This window comes from Pseudophryne corroboree, chromosome 7 (genome assembly GCF_028390025.1).
Source record: "Pseudophryne corroboree isolate aPseCor3 chromosome 7, aPseCor3.hap2, whole genome shotgun sequence".
NCBI lineage: Eukaryota > Metazoa > Chordata > Amphibia > Anura > Myobatrachidae > Pseudophryne > Pseudophryne corroboree.
In genome coordinates this window covers 40,006,300-40,028,043 of record NC_086450.1, presented here as the reverse complement: position 1 = coordinate 40,028,043, position 21,744 = coordinate 40,006,300, and the positions used below count along the sequence as shown (strand labels likewise).

The 21,744-nt window shown below is 49.4% G+C and overlaps 1 protein-coding gene across 3 annotated transcripts in view; it reads left to right on the top strand.

Moving 5' to 3' along the window:
• The window catches only part of LOC134944473 (potassium voltage-gated channel subfamily H member 8-like), an 834,050-nt gene that overhangs the window by 452,132 nt on the left and 360,174 nt on the right, over positions 1–21,744 (top strand). For 2 of the 3 annotated variants that reach the window (XM_063933055.1, XM_063933057.1), the window contains exon 3: positions 20,842–20,976. In XM_063933055.1, the coding sequence (XP_063789125.1) occupies positions 20,842–20,976 (135 nt within the window). The remainder of the gene's footprint in view (positions 1–20,841; positions 20,977–21,744) is intronic. The other variant, XM_063933056.1, reaches the window with a different exon arrangement.

Here is a 21,744-nt window from a genome sequence, read left to right as displayed (position 1 = left end):
TCTTCTCCACATTTTCTGGATGTAACCTCGTACGCCGATTGCTGACAAGGTGAGCGGCGGCACTAAACACTCTTTCGGAGTACACACTTGTGGGAGGGCAACTTAGGTAGAATAAAGCCAGTTTGTGCAAGGGCCTCCAAATTGCCTCTTTTTCCTGCCAGTATAAGTACGGACTGTGTGACGTGCCTACTTGGATGCGGTCACTCATATAATCCTCCACCATTCTATCAATGGTGAGAGAATCATATGCAGTGGCAGTAGACGACATGTCCGTAATGGTTGTCAGGTCCTTCAGTCCGGACCAGATGTCAGCATCAGCAGTCGCTCCAGACTGCCCTGCATCACCGCCAGCGGGTGGGCTCGGAATTCTGAGCCTTTTCCTCGCACCCCCAGTTGCGGGAGAATGTGAAGGAGGAGATGTTGACAGGTCGCGTTCCGCTTGACTTGACAATTTTCTCACCAGCAGGTCTTTGAAACCCAGCAGACTTGTGTGCGCCGGAAAGAGAGATCCAAGGTAGGTTTTAAATCTAGGATCGAGCACGGTGGCCAAAATGTAGTGCTCTGATTTCAACAGATTGACCACCCGTGAATCCTTGTTAAGCGAATTAAGGGCTCCATCCACAAGTCCCACATGCCTAGCGGAATCGCTCTGTCTTAGCTCCTCCTTCAATGTCTCCAGCTTCTTCTGCAAAAGCCTGATGAGGGGAATGACCTGACTCAGGCTGGCAGTGTCTGAACTGACTTCACGTGTGGCAAGTTCAAAAGGTTGCAGAACCTTGCACAACGTTGAAATCATTCTCCACTGCGCTTGAGACAGGTGCATTCCACCTCCTATATCGTGGTCAGTTGTATAGGCTTGAATGGCCTTTTGCTGCTCCTCCAACCTCTGAAGCATATAGAGGGTTGAATTCCACCTCGTTACCACCTCCTGCTTCAGATGATGGCAGGGCAGGTTCAGGCGTTTTTGGTGGTGCTCCAGTCTTCTGTACGTGCTGCCTGTACGCCGAAAGTGTCCCGCAATTTTTCTGGCCACCGCCAGCATCTCTTGCACGCCCCTGTCGTTTTTTAAAAAATTCTGCACCACCAAATTCAAGGTATGTGCAAAACATGGGACGTGCTGGAATTTGCCCAGATGTAATGCACGCACAATATTGCTGGCGTTGTCCGATGCCACAAATCCACAGGAGAGTCCAATTGGGGTAAGCCATTCCGCGATGATCTTCCTCAGTTGCCGTAAGAGGTTTTCAGCTGTGTGCGTATTCTGGAAACCGGTGATACAAAGCGTAGCCTGCCTAGGAACGAGTTGGCGTTTGCGAGATGCTGCTACTGGTGCCGCCGCTGCTGTTCTTGCGGCGGGAGTCCATACATCTACCCAGTGGGCTGTCACAGTCATATAGTCCTGACCCTGCCCTGCTCCACTTGTCCACATGTCCGTGGTTAAGTGGACATTGGGTACAGCTGCATTTTTTAGGACACTGGTGACTCTTTTTCTGAGGTCTGTGTACATTTTCGGTATCGCCTGCCTAGAGAAATGGAACCTAGATGGTATTTGGTACCGGGGACACAGTACCTCCAACAAGTCTCTAGTTGGCTCTGCAGTAATGATGGATACCGGAACCACGTTTCTCACCACCCAGGATGTCAAGGCCTCAGTTATCCGCTTTGCAGTAGGATGACTGCTGTGATATTTAATCTTCCTCGCAAATGACTGTTGGACAGTCAATTGCTTGGTGGAAGTAGTAAAAGTGGTCTTACGACTTCCCCTCTGGGATGACCATCGACTCCCAGCAGCAACAACAGCAGCGCCAGCAGCAGTAGGCGTTACACGCAAGGATGCATCGGAGGAATCCCAGGCAGGAGAGGAATCGTCAGAATTGCCAGTGACATGGCCTGCAGGACTATTGGCATTCCTGGGGAAGGAGGAAATTGACACTGAGGGAGTTGGTGGGGTGGTTTGCGTGAGCTTGGTTACAAGAGGAAGGGATTTACTGGTCAGTGGAGTGCTTCCGCTGTCACCCAAAGTTTTTGAACTTGTCACTGACTTATTATGAATGCGCTGCAGGTGACGTATAAGGGAGGATGTTCCGAGGTGGTTAACGTCCTTACCCCTACTTATTACAGCTTGACAAAGGGAACACACGGCTTGACACCTGTTGTCCGCATTTCTGGTGAAATACCTCCACACCGAAGAGCTGATTTTTTTGGTATTTTCACCTGGCATGTCAACGGCCATATTCCTCCCACGGACAACAGGTGTCTCCCCGGGTGCCTGACTTAAACAAACCACCTCACCATCAGAATCCTCCTGGTCAATTTCCTCCCCAGCGCCAGCAACACCCATATCCTCCTCATCCTGGTGGACTTCAACACTGACATCTTCAATCTCACTATCAGGAACTGGACTGCGGGTGCTCCTTCCAGCACTTGCAGGGGGCGTGCAAATGGTGGAAGGCGCATGCTCTTCACGTCCAGTGTTGGGAAGGTCAGGCATCGCAACCGACACAATTGGACTCTCCTTGTGGATTTGGGATTTCGAAGAACGCACAGTTCTTTGCTGTGCTTTTGCCAGCTTGAGTCGTTTCATTTTTCTAGCGAGAGGCTGAGTGCTTCCATCCTCATGTGAAGCTGAACCACTAGCCATGAACATAGGCCAGGGCCTCAGCCGTTCCTTGCCACTCCGTGTGGTAAATGGCATATTGGCAAGTTTACGCTTCTCCTCCGACAATTTTATTTTAGGTTTTGGAGTCCTTTTTTTTCTGATATTTGGTGTTTTGGATTTGACATGCTCTGTACTATGACATTGGGCATCGGCCTTGGCAGACGACGTTGCTGGCATTTCATCGTCTCGGCCATGACTAGTGGCAGCAGCTTCAGCACGAGGTGGAAGTGGATCTTGATCTTTCCCTAATTTTGGAACCTCAACATTTTTGTTCTCCATATTTTATAGGCAGAACTAAAAGGCACCTCAGGTAAACAATGGAGATGGATGGATTGGATACTAGTATACAATTATGGACGGACTGCCACGGTTAGGTGGTATAAAAAAACCACGGTTAGGTGGTATATAATACAATTATGGATGGACGGACTGCCTGCCGAGTGCCGACACAGAGGTAGCCACAGCCGTGAACTACCGCACTGTACACTGGTTGATAAAGAGATAGTAGTATACTCGTAACAACTAGTATGACGACGGTATAAAGAATGAAAAAAAAAACCACGGTTAGGTGGTATATAATACAATTATGGTTGGACGGACTGCCTGCCGAGTGCCGACACAGAGGTAGCCACAGCCGTGAACTACCGCACTGTACACTGGTTGATAAAGAGATAGTAGTATACTCGTAACAACTAGTATGACGACGGTATAAAGAATGAAAAAAAAACCACGGTTAGGTGGTATATAATACAATTATGGTTGGACGGACTGCCTGCCGAGTGCCGACACAGAGGTAGCCACAGCCGTGAACTACCGCACTGTACACTGGTTGATAAAGAGATAGTAGTATACTCGTAACAACTAGTATGACGACGGTATAAAGAATGAAAAAAAAACCACGGTTAGGTGGTATATATTATAATACAATTATGGTTGGACGGACTGCCTGCCGAGTGCCGACACAGAGGTAGCCACAGCCGTGAACTACCGCACTGTACACTGGTTGATAAAGAGATAGTAGTATACTCGTAACAACTAGTATGACGACGGTATAAAGAATGAAAAAAAAACCACGGTTAGGTGGTATATAATACAATTATGGTTGGACGGACTGCCTGCCGAGTGCCGACACAGAGGTAGCCACAGCCGTGAACTACCGCACTGTACACTGGTTGATAAAGAGATAGTAGTATACTCGTAACAACTAGTATGACGACGGTATAAAGAATGAAAAAAAAACCACGGTTAGGTGGTATATATTATAATACAATTATGGTTGGACGGACTGCCTGCCGAGTGCCGACACAGAGGTAGCCACAGCCGTGAACTACCGCACTGTACACTGGTTGATAAAGAGATAGTAGTATACTCGTAACAACTAGTATGACGACGGTATAAAGAATGAAAAAAAAACCACGGTTAGGTGGTATATATTATAATACAATTATGGTTGGACGGACTGCCTGCCGAGTGCCGACACAGAGGTAGCCACAGCCGTGAACTACCGCACTGTACACTGGTTGATAAAGAGATAGTAGTATACTCGTAACAACTAGTATGACGACGGTATAAAGAATGAAAAAAAAACCACGGTTAGGTGGTATATAATACAATTATGGTTGGACGGACTGCCTGCCGAGTGCCGACACAGAGGTAGCCACAGCCGTGAACTACCGCACTGTACACTGGTTGATAAAGAGATAGTAGTATACTCGTAACAACTAGTATGACGACGGTATAAAGAATGAAAAAAAAACCACGGTTAGGTGGTATATATTATAATACAATTATGGTTGGACGGACTGCCTGCCGAGTGCCGACACAGAGGTAGCCACAGCCGTGAACTACCGCACTGTACACTGGTTGATAAAGAGATAGTAGTATACTCGTAACAACTAGTATGACGACGGTATAAAGAATGAAAAAAAAACCACGGTTAGGTGGTATATATTATAATACAATTATGGTTGGACGGACTGCCTGCCGAGTGCCGACACAGAGGTAGCCACAGCCGTGAACTACCGCACTGTACACTGGTTGATAAAGAGATAGTAGTATACTCGTAACAACTAGTATGACGACGGTATAAAGAATGAAAAAAAAACCACGGTTAGGTGGTATATAATACAATTATGGTTGGACGGACTGCCTGCCGAGTGCCGACACAGAGGTAGCCACAGCCGTGAACTACCGCACTGTACACTGGTTGATAAAGAGATAGTAGTATACTCGTAACAACTAGTATGACGACGGTATAAAGAACGAAAAAAAAACCACGGTTAGGTGGTATATATTATAATACAATTATGGTTGGACGGACTGCCTGCCGAGTGCCGACACAGAGGTAGCCACAGCCGTGAACTACCGCACTGTACACTGGTTGATAAAGAGATAGTAGTATACTCGTAACAACTAGTATGACGACGGTATAAAGAACGAAAAAAAAACCACGGTTAGGTGGTATATATTATAATACAATTATGGATGGACGGACTGCCTGCCGAGTGCCGACACAGAGGTAGCCACAGCCGTGAACTACCGCACTGTACACTGGTTGATAAAGAGATAGTAGTATACTCGTAACAACTAGTATGACTATGACGACGGTATAAAGAAAGGAAAAAAAAACCACGGTTAGGTGGTATATAATACAATTATGGATGGACGGACTGCCTGCCGAGTGCCGACACAGAGGTAGCCACAGCCGTGAACTACCGCACTGTACTGTGTCTGCTGCTAATATAGACTGGTTGATAAAGAGATAGTATACAATACTACTAATATACTGGTGGTCAGGCACTGGTCACCACTAGTCACACTGGCAGTGGCACTCCTGCAGCAAAAGTGTGCACTGTTTAATTTTAATATAATATTATTTATCATGTACTCCTGGCTCCTGCTATAACAACCTGCAGTGCTCCCCAGTCTCCCCCACAATTATAAGCTTTATATACAATACATTGATGTGCAGCACACTGGGCTGAGCAGTGCACACAGACTGAGTCACTGTGTGACTGTGTATCGTTTTTTTCAGGCAGAGAACGGATATATTAAATAAAACAAACAACTGCACTGTCTCTGGTGGTCACTGGTCACTGTGGTCGTCAGTCACTAAACTCTGTCTGCACTCTCTTCTAATCTACAGTATCACAGCAATCTCTCTCTCTCTCTCTCTTCTAAATCTAATCTAAATGGAGAGGACGCCAGCCACGTCCTCTCCCTATCAATCTCAATGCACGTGTGAAAATGGCGGCGACGCGCGGCTCCTTATATAGAATCCGAGTCTCGCGAGAATCCGACAGCGTCATGATGACGTTCGGGCGCGCTCGGGTTAACCGAGCAAGGCGGGAAGATCCGAGTCGCTCGGACCCGTGAAAAAAAAAGTGAAGTTCGTGCGGGTTCGGATTCAAAGAAACCGAACCCGCTCATCTCTAGAAAAAACATACAAAAAAACACACATATATTGGCCCCACAGTAATTAAACAAACAACTGGCCCCCACAGTAATACAAACACATTGACCTCCAGTACTTTCACCTCCAACTTAACCTGGTCAGTATTTACTCCTTATATACAGTTTCACTCACTGCCCCCCCATAGTAATTATAGTAATTCTACACACCCAATAGTAATGCCACACACCTGCCCCCCATAGTGATTCCACACGCCTGCCCCCATAGTGATTCCACACTCCTGCCCCCCCCCCATAGTTATTACATACACATGCCTCCATAGTAATTCCACATACCTGCCCCTACCCACTGTAATTACACTTCTTAATAATGGGTGTTCTTTTTTTGTATACCTGAAAATAATCTTTCCCTCTCAGGCTCTCAGTGAGGAGAAGTGAGCACTGAGACGTGATCAGGCAGCACGGAGCAGCAGTGGGCGGGTACTGCAGGCGGGAATGGGACGTGCGGTCCGTGACCTATGAGTCATCATAGGTCACTGGAGGGCTCTCGCAGAAGTACAGGGCTGCCCGAGCTGGTCACCGCTGGCGGCGCCAGCTGGGCAGGCATCCCTGGCTGATGGCGGCGGGTCTCTTTGGTGGGTGGCAGCGCATCTCTGGCTGGCGACGGCGGCACACCTGGCAGCTGCTTGCGGCACACTAGTGTGCCGCGGCACACAGGTTGAAAAACGCTGGGCTAGCGTGATTATTGCTGATAGCAATTCCTTCATGTGCTCACCTGTATTCTTCTCCTCTCAGGACTTAGGGCCTAATTCAGAGCTGTTCGCTCGCTAGCTATTTTTTGCAGCACTGCAAACAGATAGACGCCGCCCAGGGCTTAAAGTGGTCTTGGTGAGGTGGTAGAACTCATGGAGGAGGACCATGGGGGCACCAGGACCTGAGGAAGGAGTAGGTGGCTGCAGCTCATCAGCAACACTAGTGCCGCCTGTATCATCGATTGACGCAGATGATGGGGTGGGCTTTTCTGTTGGAATTACTGTGCAGGGCAATGGAGGTGGTGGAACTAGTTCCTCCTACCATTACAGGTGGTGGAACTCAGTTCCACCTCGTTCCCCCCCCCCCCCCACTTTAACTCTTGACGCTGCCTATAGGGGAGTGTATTTTAGCTTTGCAAGTAAGCGAACGCGTGTGTAGCCGCCCTGTACAAAAACAGCCTGTGCAGTTTCTGAGTAGCTCTGACCTTACTCAGCCGCTGCGATCACTTCAGCCTATTCAAATTGACGTCAGACATCCGCCCTGCAAACGCTTTGACACGCCTGCGTTTTTCCAACTACTCCCAGAAAACGGTCAGTTGACTTGACACCCATAAACGCCCTCTTCCTGTCAATATCCTTGCGAACGGCTGTGCGAATGGTTTCTTTGCTGGAACCAGTGCACAACAACGATCCGCTATGTTACCGTACGGCGCGCCTGTGCATTGCGGTGCATACGCATGCGCAGTAGTGACCTGATCGCTGCGCATCGAAAAACGCTAGCGAGCGAATAGATCTGAATTAGGCCCCTGATTGTAGCAGCAAATTTGTTAGCAAATGGGCAAAACCATGGCCCTCATTCCGAGTTGTTCGCTCGCAAGCTGCTTTTAGCAGCTTTGCACACACTAAGCCGCCGCCTACTGGGAGTGAATCTTAGCTTATCAAAATTGCGAACGAAAGATTAGCAGAATTGCGAATAGACACTTCTTAGCAGTTTCTGAGTAGCTCCAGACTTACTCGGCAACTGCGATCAGTTCAGTCAGTTTCGTTCCTGGTTTGACGTCACAAACACACCCAGCGTTCGCCCAGACACTCCTCCGTTTCTCCAGCCACTCCCGCGTTTTTCCCAGAAACGGTAGCGTTTTTTCGCACACACCCATAAAACGGCCAGTTTCCGCCCAGAAACACCCACTTCCTGTCAATCACATTACGATCACCAGAACGAAGAAAAAACCTCGTAATGCCGTGAGTAAAATACCTAACTGCATAGCAAATTTACTTGGCGCAGTCGCACTGCGGACATTGCGACTAATCGCTCCGTTGCGACAAAAACATAACGAGCGAACAACTCAGAATGACCCCCCATGTGCACTGCGGGGGGGGGGGGGGCAGATGTAACATGTGCAGAGAGAGCGAGAGTTGGTGGGTTATATTGTTTCTGTGCAGGATAAATACTGTCTGCTTTATTTTTACACTGCAATTTAGAATTCGGTTTGAACACACCCCACCCAAATCTAACTCTCTCTGCACATGTTACATCTGCCCCACCTGCAGTGCACATGGTTTTACCCAACTGCTAACAAAGTTCCTGCTGCGATCAACTCTGAATTACCCCCATGATCAGGTATAAATTACCCCCTTAGACGTGAACCCAAGGATTACAGTAATAGCAGTAACAGGCAGAAACACTCTGCAAGGTCAGAAACACACAGCTCAGCGGGGACAGGGATAGAATCATAATTCGGAAGAATAGTTAGATGCACAGTGTAAGGTCAGTATCAATCAGGCTGCTACGTAAAAATGTGATCCAGAAGAATAACCCAAGTCCCGAGCAGAAGGTCAAGACAGGCAGTAAGCGAAAAGATCAAGGACTAATTACTAGCATTGCATTAGGAACAAATGAGCAGATTTACCAACGAGTGATATTCTTGTTATCACTCGTTATGAATAAATGGTGCTCCAGCCAATCAGCTCCTAACTGCCATGTGTTTGAAAAATGACAGGAGCTGATTGGCTGGAGCACCATTTATCATACATAATGAGTGATATCAAGAATCTTCCCCAAATGTTGTTCTAAGCCAAAGGAACGATTTAGCATTTAGCTGTAATCTATATAGTGCAAAGGAAGAACCTGTCTGCTTGTGTCTATGGGATGTAGTTATGTGACCTACGTCTGCATTCTGACCCCTCAAAATTCCATCAAAGAGGGACTATTCTCACTCGTGGGTGTCCACGACACCGATAGACTGAGAATAGAACCTGTGGCGAGCTCAGCGTGGTGAGTGCATGGAGCTCGCAAGGGCTTTGCTATGCTCACACACACACTCCCGCTGGCATTCTACACCACGAGATCTCTGCGGTGGGATGGTGACCAGCGGGAACACAAGCGCCGGTCACCCATACCTAACCCGCTTCTATGGTATGGAGCAGTTTTTGCGTCAGAATGTGATGTCGGTTAATCGGTCCATACAAGAGAAATGCACTAAGAAGTAGTAGGCATCAGCAGTAAAACCTATTACAGACAATAATAAGCATAAAAAATAATTACATTTACTAAACGGTGGTTTTGCTAGAGGTTTAAAACCCTTCCACGTGTACAAAGTACTTTACAAATGGTCACACCTCCGGTGGTTTGGTCTAAACTGCTGAAAAACCGTACACTGGGGGTCATTCTGACCCGATCGCACGCTGCAGTTTATCGCAGCAGTGCGATCGGATCCGTACTGCGCATGCGCCGCCGCAGCAGTACGCCGGCACATGCCAGACGCCGATGGCCGTCGTTGTCTAGCGATCGCCTCTGCCTGATTGACAGGCAGAGGCGGTCGCTGGGCGGGAGGGGGCTGGCCGGACCGTTGGGGGGGGCGGGCCGTGGTGGCTGCGTGATGTCACACGCAGCCGCTGAGACCCGGCCAGCCGCAGGAACTGCGCTGGCCGGGAGTTACTCCTCAAATGCAAAAGCATCGCCGCTGTGCGGTGCTTTTGCATTTCGGGAGGGGGGGGGGGGGGGGCGGCACTGACATACGGGGCAGACTAGCACTGTGCTGGCCGTCCCCCCGCATGCCTGAGTGCCTGATCGTAGCTGTGCTAAATTTAGCCCAGTTACGATCAACTCGGAATGACCCACCACTGTTCTGGCCAATCAGCAGGTGAATTACATCTATAAATCGGTGTTCAGGCTAATGGGTGGTCCGGTGCACCCCCCCTCCAGACAACCCCCCTGCGTTACCTATGTAGATAAACCCCATATGGCCTACAGTATGTGCCTCAGGATTGGGAGGCTTACTGGTATCAGGAGCAGCATGAGGTAATATATTATATACACTCTGCTCTTGCTAACAGTGCAGCATTTCCATGTTTTCCACTGGTTTCTGTGCTCTGAAGTCACTGGGGTGTGCTGGAATAAAACTAGAGCCCGCAACGGAATATATTTAATGAAACTGACAAGGGAAAATATAAAGAGTCTGTTAAATATGTAATTCTGTCTCCCAGGAGATCCAAAATCCACATTTACATGAGGCTGATTCTCCAACGGACTAAATTAACATTCCATTTGCTTAACATTTGTAGTAACACGCAGAATAGCTAGCGATGATCCATCCCCTGGCGCTGATTGAAGTGGGGCCATTTTTTTAATTAAAGATTGGAAATGGAAAAGGATGAATAATTTTTTACATTTTTTTTTTATTTTTTTTATTAACACTGTGTAGGCCCAAAATGACTAATGAGGAAATATCCTATAGAAGTCCTAATTTAAATGTGAACAATGTTGAATATGACATATATGAATATAATATAATACTGTATATATTTGTATTTCAGTACTACGTATGTGTTCCAAAATGTGTCATTGTCTATATTTGTGTGTAGATATAACATGTGCAGAGAGAGTTAGATTTGGGTGGGTTATTTTGTTTCTGTGCAGGGTAAATATTGGCTGCTTTATTTTTACACTGCAATTTAGATTTCAGTTTGCACACACCCCACCCAAATCTAACGCTCTCTGCACGTTACATCTGCCCCATCTGCACTGCACATGGTTTAACCCAACTGCTAACAAATTTTCTGCTACGATTATCTCTGAATTACCCCCACAGTCTGAAGACTTTGCTGCGGAGTGGGAGGCTGCACTTATTGCTCACATCAGTCAGAGCCAGATCCCCACCTCCTTCAGGCACTAGTGGCCTAGGCTAGTCAGATTGCACTGCCAAAAATTGTCTGAGGAACCAGAAGCTAAAGTGGGGTACACATGTATACAATTATCAGTCCGTCCTTTCGATATCTAAAGAACAGGCCAACGATTGTATATGTGTATATGTAGTGCTGATAAATGACTTATAACGCTCCTGCAACGGCCGGTATCGGGTGGACGAATCTTATATACAGTACTGTTTGGTATTGAAAGGTTTGACCCCCCCTGATTCCATAGAAGCCCGTACATGTGTGTGCGGTCTCAGGAGCAGGTCATGCCGGGGACACACAGCACGGTTGATCGAGAGTGTTTACCCCGATCAGCCGCTGATCGAGTACAGGTGTACCACTTAAAGGGTCTGTTATGGCCTCATGAAGCCGTGTTCTCTGATCAGCCCACACTACAAGAATCTATCTAAAAGATGCAAAGCTAAATTGAATTGACACTGGCCTGCATTCAGATCCCGAAGGATCGCAGCGCATGCCGCAAAGTACAGATGTTGGGCCTAATTCAGGTTGGATCGCAGAAAACGCTATCCAAACGCAAAAATTACAAAATAGATGTGGGCGCAGCGCCCGTCCTGCATATGCGCCCACATTTTCTGCGGGGGGCTACATAAAATGCGATCGCCTCTGCCTGTCAATCAAGCGGAAGCGTTCACGGGGCAGCAACGCTCCTTTTCCTAGGCGAATATGGCGCATTACGGAGGCGGGCAAATGGGGCGGCATCTTGGAAATGGGAGCATTGTAAGTAAGATGGCAGTGGGCCTCCTGCGCCGGCAGGAGGCAACCTTCATTTCTACGATGAAGCAGTTTCTGCTTCATCAAGGGGGGAGGCGGCAGTCGGCATGCTGGGCGGCCTTGCCCTGCGATGAGCAGTCCCCAGCATGCGTTCAGAAGTACTGAATTAGGCCCGTTGTATGAGTCTGTGACAGGGGACGCAGGACAGCGTCAAACTGTCAGTGATTGACAGACAGATCCCATTTGGGGATGGGTAGGCGGCAGTGGCCTCCATTTCTTAAAACTGAGGCATATTGCCAGCATTGTGGGGGTGGGAAGATGCCAGGATCTCCGTCACAGGTAGTGTTAGGCTCCATCTAGCAGCCTAACCTCCCCCCTAGTGCCTAACCCTAACCCTTCACTCCTGCAGCCTAACCCTAACCCTACCCTCCTGCAGCCTAACCCTCTCCTCCTACAGTCTAACCCTAACCCTCCCCTCCTGCAGCCTAACCCTCTCCTCCTACAGTCTAACCCTAACCCTCCCCTCCTGCAGCCTAACCCTCTCCTCCTACAGTCTAACCCTAACCCTCCCCTCCTGCAGCCTAACCCTCTCCTCCTACAGTCTATCCCTAACCCTCCCCTCCTGCAGCCTAACCCTAACCCTCCCCTCCTGCAGCCTAACCCTCCTCTCCTGCAGCCTAACCCTCCATTCCTGCAGCCTAACCCTAACCCTCCCCTCCTGCAGCCTAACCCTAACCCTCCCCTCCTGCAGCCTAACCCACCCCTCCTGCAGCCTAACCCTCCTCTCCTGCAGCCTAACCCTAACCCTCCCCTCCTGCAGCCTAACCCACCCCTCCTGCAGCCTAACCCTCTCCTCCTACAGTCTAACCCTAACCCTCTCCTCCTGCAGTCTAACCCTCTCCTCCTACAGTCTAACCCTCTCCTCCTACAGTCTAACCCTCCCCTCCTGCAGCCTAACCCTCCCCTCCTGCAGCCTAACCCTCCCCTCCTGTAGCCTAATCCTCCCCTCCTACAGTCTAACCCTCTCCTCCTACAGTCTAACCCTAACCCTCCCCTCCTGCAGTCTAACCCTCCTCTCTTACAGTCTAACCCTCCCCTCCTGCAGTCTAACCCTCCTCTCTTACAGTCTAACCCTCCCTTCCTACAGTCTAACCCTAATCCTCCCCTCCTGCAGCCTAACCCTCCCTTCCTGCACCCTAACCCTCCCCTCCTACAGTCTAGCCCTAACCCTCCCCTCCTGCAGCCTAACCATCCCCTCCTGCAACCCTAACCCTCCCCTCCTGCACCCTAACCCTCCCCTCCTACAGTCTAACCCTAACCCTCCCCTTCTACAGCCTAACCCTCCCCTCCTACAGTCTAACCCTCCCCTCCTACAGTCTAACCCTAACCCTCCCCTCCTGCAGCCTAACCCTCCCCTCCTACAGGCTAACTCTAACCCTCCCCTCCTATAGTCTAACCCTGACCCCCCCCCCCTCCTGCAGCCTAACCCTCCCCTCCTGTAGCCTAATCCTCCCCTCCTACAGTCTAACCCTCTCCTCCTACAGTCTAACCCTAACCCTCCCCTCCTGCAGTCTAACCCTCCTCTCTTACAGTCTAACCCTCCCCTCCTGCAGTCTAACCCTCCTCTCTTACAGTCTAACCCTCCCTTCCTACAGTCTAACCCTAATCCTCCCCTCCTGCAGCCTAACCCTCCCTTCCTGCACCCTAACCCTCCCCTCCTACAGTCTAGCCCTAACCCTCCCCTCCTGCAGCCTAACCATCCCCTCCTGCAACCCTAACCCTCCCCTCCTGCACCCTAACCCTCCCCTCCTACAGTCTAACCCTAACCCTCCCCTCCTGTAGCCTAATCCTCCCCTCCTACAGTCTAACCCTCTCCTCCTACAGTCTAACCCTAACCCTCCCCTCCTGCAGCCTAACCCTCCCCTCCTGCAGCCTAACCCTCCCCTCCTGTAGCCTAATCCTCCCCTCCTACAGTCTAACCCTCTCCTCCTACAGTCTAACCCTAACCCTCCCCTCCTGCAGTCTTACCCTCCTCTCTTACAGTCTAACCCTCCCTTCCTACAGTCTAACCCTAATCCTCCCCTCCTGCAGCCTAACCCTCCCTTCCTGCACCCTAACCCTCCCCTCCTACAGTCTAGCCCTAACCCTCCCCTCCTGCAGCCTAACCATCCCCTCCTGCAACCCTAACCCTCCCCTCCTGCACCCTAACCCTCCCCTCCTACAGTCTAACCCTAACCCTCCCCTTCTACAGCCTAACCCTCCCCTCCTACAGTCTAACCCTCCCCTCCTACAGTCTAACCCTAACCCTCCCCTCCTGCAGCCTAACCCTCCCCTCCTACAGGCTAACTCTAACCCTCCCCTCCTATAGTCTAACCCTGACCCCCCCCCCTCCTGCAGTCTAACCTTAACCCTCCCATCCCATAGCATGACCCTAACTTGCCCCCCCCCCTGCAGCCTAACCCTTCACTCCTACAGTCTAACCCTAACCCTCCCTTCCTGCACCTTAACCATAACCCCGCTACCTCAGCCTAACCGTAACGCTTTACTTAGTGCCTAACCCTATCTCTCCACTGTCAGTCTGTGCAGAATGTCCACATTTCATCAATGTCCGTATCGTGATCGCCGACTTTGTGGTGTCGACATTATGAATCTCAACGTTATGATGACATCCCATTTGTTTTACAGACTATGATTTAATTACTACCTGTAAATGATGACTGTAGTGTCACAGCATACAGTGCCCCTGACATACTTCCTGGGATACAAACATCCCGTAGGTTTTTTTTATTAATCAATGACCTTATGCCTATAGTTGTCTGTAAGTTCTTTATAGCTCCTGTTCCTGGAAATCATAGACCTTAGTACATAAAGCTTCATTTTGGATTTATAGTTCTGTTGCCTTTGCTCCATTTATGGAATGTGACAAAATTGTAACAAATATGTCTAACACATCTGCATCCGTCTTGTGGGAATGTAAAATGTAATAATAATTTCCTGCAAACCACCCCAACTTCATAGCTAAGAGGATGCTGAATTATAGATATTAGACATGGTCTGGTAATGAGGCATTAGTAAGATAGATGGAATGGGGTGAAGCAGACAGAATGCCTAAAGTTATTGATGAAATGGAAACACTTATGACTAATGGTCATTGGCGCAGCCGTTCCCGTCACAGTTTTCTGGTCCTGAATAGTAAAGAGGACCCTGGCCAACATGAAGATTTGTGTAAGGGGAACATGACAGGCCATCTATAACAAATGTATCTAAAGGCCCATACACACTTGACGATAAAATGAGCGACGTCGTTCATTTCAGCCCTCATCAACGACGTCGCTCATTATATCGTCAAGTGTGTATGCATCCGATGACCACCGATGCGCGGCCCCGCGGGACGTTAACGACCCTCGCTTATCTGTGGAGCATGTATGCTCAATTTCCACTATGGTCGTTACCGACCAGAGACGTCGTTGAATGTGTATGGTGTGAACGACCAACAACCAAGCCACTGTTCACCAGCCCTGTTCCCAGCTCATTATTTTAATAAACTGTTCAGCTTGGATGCTTCAACGATGAATGGTCTTTGGTCTTTGGTCGTTGGTAGTGTGTATGCTCATGTCGTTTGCTCAGCTGTTCAAGGGAAGTTCAAGGGAAGTCGTTAATGACGGTCGTTAATGACGTGTGCATTGTCAAGTGTGTATGGGCCTTAAGAATGGTTATGAAGGTAAAGTGTGAGGACGGGCCAACGGAACTAGGGGATGGTCTTATTTATTTATTTATACATTAACAGTTTCTTAGACAATGCAGCAAATTCTGTTGCGCTTTACAATTGGAACCAGTGATAACCTAAAACAAACCAATTAGAAACAACAGTGATAAAACAAAACTGGGTAATAACAGACAGTCATAGAGGTAGGAAGGCCCTGCTCGCAAGCTTACACTCTATATCGTATGGTCATATTGCACTCGTAAATAGGGGGTGGCTTAGGCCCAATCGTAGATTGTAGGTTACTGGCGACAAAGCATCTACAAATTCTGTTGACCAGAGAAGATTTCTAGATGGGATTTCCATATGCAGTACACAATCTCCCACTCTGCAGAACATTGGCGCAAGTGCGGGGGGAGACTGGAGGAGCGGCAGAAGCAGAGGCGTAACTAGGGTTTTCGGAGCCCAGAGCAAGATGGAAAATGGCGCCCCCCCAAAAAAAAAACACACATCAAAAGAAGCATGGGCGTGGCCACACACCAGAAGGGGTGTGGCTACGCTCCAGAAGGGGTGTGGCCACTGAAAATGGCCCACAGTGCCAGTTACATTGTCCCACAGTGCCAGATACATGCCCCACGGTGCCAGATACATGCCCCACGGTGCCGGATACATGCTCCATGGTGTCGGATACATGCCCCACGGTGCCAGATACATTACCCCACTCAGTGCCAGTTACATTGCCCCACAGTGCCGGATACAATGCCCCACAGTGCCGGATACATGCCCCACAGTGCCAGATACATGCCCCACAGTGCCAGATACATTACCCCACTCAGTGCCAGTTACATTGTCCCACAGTGCCGGATACAATGCCCCACAGTGCCGGATACATGCCCCACAGTGCCAGATACATGCCCCACAGTGCCAGATGCATTACCCCACTCAGTGCCAGTTACATTGCCCCACAGTGCCGGATACAATGCCCCACAGTGCCGGAAACATGCCCCACTCAGTGCCAGTTACATTGCCCCACAGTGCCGGATACAATGCCCCACAGTGCCAGTTACATGCCCCACAGTGCCGGATACAATGCCCCACAGTGCCAGTTACATTGCCCCACTCAGTGCCAGTTACATTGCCCCACAGTGCCGGATACAATGCCCCACAGTGCCAGTTACATGCCCCACAGTGCCAGTTACATTGCCCCACTCAGTGCCAGTTACATGCCCCACAGTGCCAGTTACATTGCCCCACTCAGTGCTAGTTACATGCCCCACAGTGCCAGTTACATGCCCCACAGTGCCAGTTACATTGCCCCACTCAGTGCCAGTTACATGCCCCACAGTGCCAGTTACATTGCCCCACTCAGTGCCAGTTACATGCCCCACAGTGCCAGTTACATGCCCCACAGTGCCAGTTACATTGCCCCACTCAGTGCCAGATACATGCCCCACAGTGCCAGTTACATGCCCCCCCATGCCGCCGGACCCCCCCCCCCCCCGTCACTCACCTCACCGGCCGCTCAGCCGCTGGCTTCGTTCTTGTTGTGAGGGGAGGAGAGCGCAACGCAGCGCCTCTCCTTCCCCTCGCTGCTCCAGGTCTCCGGCGGCTTTCTCGCGCCGGTTCGCTAGCCGATCAGAGCTCGCGGACCGGCAGCCAATCAGGAGCCGGTCCGCAAGCTCTGATTGGCTAGCGCCGGAGACCGGACACGGCAGCGCTGCTGGCAGCGCTGCTAGTGCTCCCAGCGGCGGTGAGGGGAAGGAGAGACGCTGCGCTCTCTCCTCCCCTCACATTTAGGGTTAACGGGGGCGAGTGGGGCATGATGCCCTGGACGCCGGCGGCGCCCCCCTCTCCTGGGCCTGCCAGGGCGCCCAGGGCACGTGCCCCACTCGCCCTACCCTAGATACGCCTCTGGGCAGAAGAATCTAGTACCGACTCAGGACATTAATGTAAACATTGATCTATTTATGGAATACAGTATTACTATTTAACCGTATGGATGGTTTATAGTATAAGCTGTAACAAACAGATTGAAATAATAAAAATAAGTGGTCAGGAAAAGGTTTAACATAACATAATAAATAAATGCACAAACATAATAGAACCAGTAGGAGACAGAACTGAACTTTCTAAGCACACATTCTCCCACCTCATGGTGGGGCTCCTGTCTCTTCTACCTGGTAGCCACTCTTTGGTCTAGTGCACTGATTGATGACTTAGATACACAAACAAGAAACTTGGTAAAAGAGGCTGCTACCACTGGGCATATGTAGCAGCTCTGATCTGTCCCTTAAACTGCATGATGTGGCAGCAGCTCTGGTAATCATATTATATACCCAGGGCCGAAACTAGGATTTCTGTCACCCGGGGCACGGTAGTCATTTGACACCCCCCCCCCCCCCCCCCCGCAAAAAATAAATAAAATTATTTTACAATAAATAAATAAAAATAATAAAATAAAAAATAAATAAATAAATAAATGAATAAAAATATTATATATATATATATATCTCTTTCAGAACTTTTTAACCTGAAAAACTGCCTTTTCTAACATAAATTTCATATCCAGGAAAAAGTGTCCCCATTTTACACATTGCGGCAGGCACGTGTCCCCATTTTACACAGTAAGCTGGCAAGTGTCCCCATTTTACACAGTACGCTGGCAAGTGTCCCCATTTTACACATTGCGGCAGGCACAGGTCCCCATTTTACACAGTACGCAGGCACAGGTCCCCATTTTACACAGTACGCTGGCACAGGTCCCCATTTTACACAGTACGCAGGCACAGGTCCCCATTTTACACAGTACGCTGGCAAGTGTCCCCATTTTACACAGTACGCTGGCACAGGTCCCCATTTTACACAGTACGCTGGCACAGGTCCCCATTTTACACAGTACGCTGGCACAGGTCCCCATTTTACACAGTACGCTGGCACAGGTCCCCATTTTACACATTACGCTGGCACAGGTCCCCATTTTACACAGTACGCAGGCACAGGTCCCCATTTTACACAGTACGCTGGCACAGGTCCCCATTTTACACAGTACGCAGGCACAGGTCCCCATTTTACACAGTACGCAGGCACAGGTCCCCATTTTACACAGTACGCAGGCACAGGTCCCCATTTTACACAGTACGCTGGCACAGGTCCCCATTTTACACAGTACGCTGGCACAGGTCCCCATTTTACACAGTACGCAGGCACAGGTCCCCATTTTACACAGTACGCAGGCACAGGTCCCCATTTTACACAGTACGCTGGCACAGGTCCCCATTTTACACAGTACGCTGGCACAGGTCCCCATTTTACACAGTACGCTGGCACAGGTCCCCATTTTACACAGTACGCAGGCACAGGTCCCCATTTTACACAGTACGCAGGCACAGGTCCCCATTTTACACAGTACGCTGGCAAGTGTCCCCATTTTACACAGTACGCTGGCACAGGTCCCCATTTTACACAGTACGCTGGCAAGTGTCCCCATTTTACACAGTACGCTGGCACAGGTCCCCATTTTACACAGTACGCTGGCACAGGTCCCCATTTTACACAGTACGCTGGCACAGGTCCCCATTTTACACAGTACGCTGGCACAGGTCCCCATTTTACACATTACGCTGGCACAGGTCCCCATTTTACACAGTACGCAGGCACAGGTCCCCATTTTACACAGTACGCTGGCACAGGTCCCCATTTTACACAGTACGCTGGCACAGGTCCCCATTTTACACAGTACGCTGGCACAGGTCCCCATTTTACACAGTACGCTGGCAAGTGTCCCCATTTTACACAGTACGCTGGCACAGGTCCCCATTTTACACAGTACGCTGGCACAGGTCCCCATTTTACACAGTACGCTGGCACAGGTCCCCATTTTACACAGTACGCTGGCACAGGTCCCCATTTTACACATTACGCTGGCACAGGTCCCCATTTTACACAGTACGCTGGCACAGGTCCCCATTTTACACAGTACGCTGGCACAGGTCCCCATTTTACACATTACGCTGGCACAGGTCCCCATTTTACACAGTACGCAGGCACAGGTCCCCATTTTACACAGTACGCTGGCACAGGTCCCCATTTTACACAGTACGCTGGCACAGGTCCCCATTTTACACAGTACGCTGGCACAGGTCCCCATTTTACACAGTACGCTGGCACAGGTCCCCATTTTACACAGTACGCTGGCACAGGTCCCCATTTTACACATTACGCTGGCACAGGTCCCCATTTTACACAGTACGCAGGCACAGGTCCCCATTTTACACAGTACGCTGGCACAGGTCCCCATTTTACACAGTACGCTGGCACAGGTCCCCATTTTACACAGTACGCTGGCACAGGTCCCCATTTTACACAGTACGCTGGCACAGGTCCCCATTTTACACAGTACGCTGGCACAGGTCCCCATTTTACACAGTACGCTGGCACAGGTCCCCATTTTACACAGTACGCTGGCACAGGTCCCCATTTTACACAGTACGCAGGCACAGGTCCCCATTTTACACAGTACGCAGGCACAGGTCCCCATTTTAAACATTACGGCAGGTGGTGGGGAGAGGGAGGGAGAGAGAGAGAGAGAGAGAGAGAGGAAGGGAGAGGGGCTGACTTACATTTAAAGCGGTTCTCGCCGCTCTTCAGCCGCCTCTCCCTCCTCGTCTGCGCGGCTCCGGGCTCCCCCTTCAGTTCTCCCTCCTCCGGCGGGGTTTCGTTGAATGACGCGTTTGCGCCGTGACGTCACGACGCAATCGCGTCATTCCGCGAAACCCCGCCCCCCAAGCTGGGCACTCGGGAGAAGGGGGTTTAAAAGTGCCGCGGCGGTGTTTGGGGGTCTCGGCGCCCCCTCCAATCCGGCGCCCAGGTCGCCTGCCCCCCTAGCCCCCCCCTAGTTTCGGCCCTGATATACCATTGCTATTATTGTCATAATTTGCCAAGAGGAGGGGGGGGGGGGGGTTCCAGGCAACCAGAAACCCCCCTGTGTTTGCCTATGAGAGGCTAGACAAAAAATCCTTTGTTACAGAGTGAACCTCATTCAAATGTAGTTGGAGTGTGATCGATCTACTACTGCAGCAGGAGGCGTCTGATAGTAATAGGCGCCTCCTGCAGCATCACCATACAGCGCTATCACTGACGCTTCCAAGGAAATGACAGCGACTCCACCCACATCTGAATGACCCCTATAACCCCAGATCACTGCTTTCAACCTGTGTGCCTGCATCTTCTGTCTATACCGTACTAGGCAATAATGATCAGATCTTATCTTCCATGATCGCATGGTGAGAAGGAACCTCATTGTGAGTGTTGGAATCTGGAGCACTCCCCAGTAATATATCTGTCAGGCTTAATGCTCCTACAAACCCTCACTCCTGTTGTTCTATTTGCAGGTGGATCATTCTGGTGTCTCCTAGATATTGTTCCAATAAAGAATGAGAAGGGGGAAGTGGTCCTTTTCCTGGCTTCTCATAAAGACATCTCATACTCCAAGAATAATCTCTCGCCAGGTAACAGCAAAAACACAGGTAACATACAGCTGACGTGTGCTTGTATACTGCTCTGTTTTACCTACAGTACCTGCTTAATAATGCCACAATCAGCAGAAGGTATGTTCTCCGTACAAAAGTGCATTCACGTATATACATTCCAGTATACGTTATATGTATTATGCCTTTCCAGTGGACTTGCTGTGCTTAACAGGCTAATCCAGGGACTGTATGGAAAATAGCAAGGAGACGGGGCAACGGCATGTTTCAAGAGCTATGGGGTCTCGTTTGCAGTGGTGGGACCCTGATCTCAAGAGCTGACATTCTGCTTCCATACTAAGCGAAGATTCTGATACCAGCGTTAGAAAGGGTGGAAGCTTATATATTGGGTGGTCATTGCATACTTCCTACAACAACCAGTCACCATTACATACCACTATTTCATGTACAAATGGCTGGATCAAGACTTATATTCTGTTGATACAAGTAACCATCTACTAACTTTTTGAAGTGACTATGGGGTAATTTTACTAAGGTGAGAGGTTTCTTTTTAGAACTGGTGATGTTGCCCATAGCAACCAATCAGATTCTATCTATTATCTTCTAGAAGCAGCTAGACAAATATTAAGTAGAATCTGATTGGTTGCTATGAGCAACATCACCAGTTCTAAAAAAAAAACTACCTTAGTACATTTGTCCTGTGTCTCAGTGGTTCTGTTATTGGTTTTTATTAAGGGAATGATTTCCCATTGGTTTTATTATTTTCCTTTTATTTTTCATATGCGCATATGTGTCTCATTGATCTTA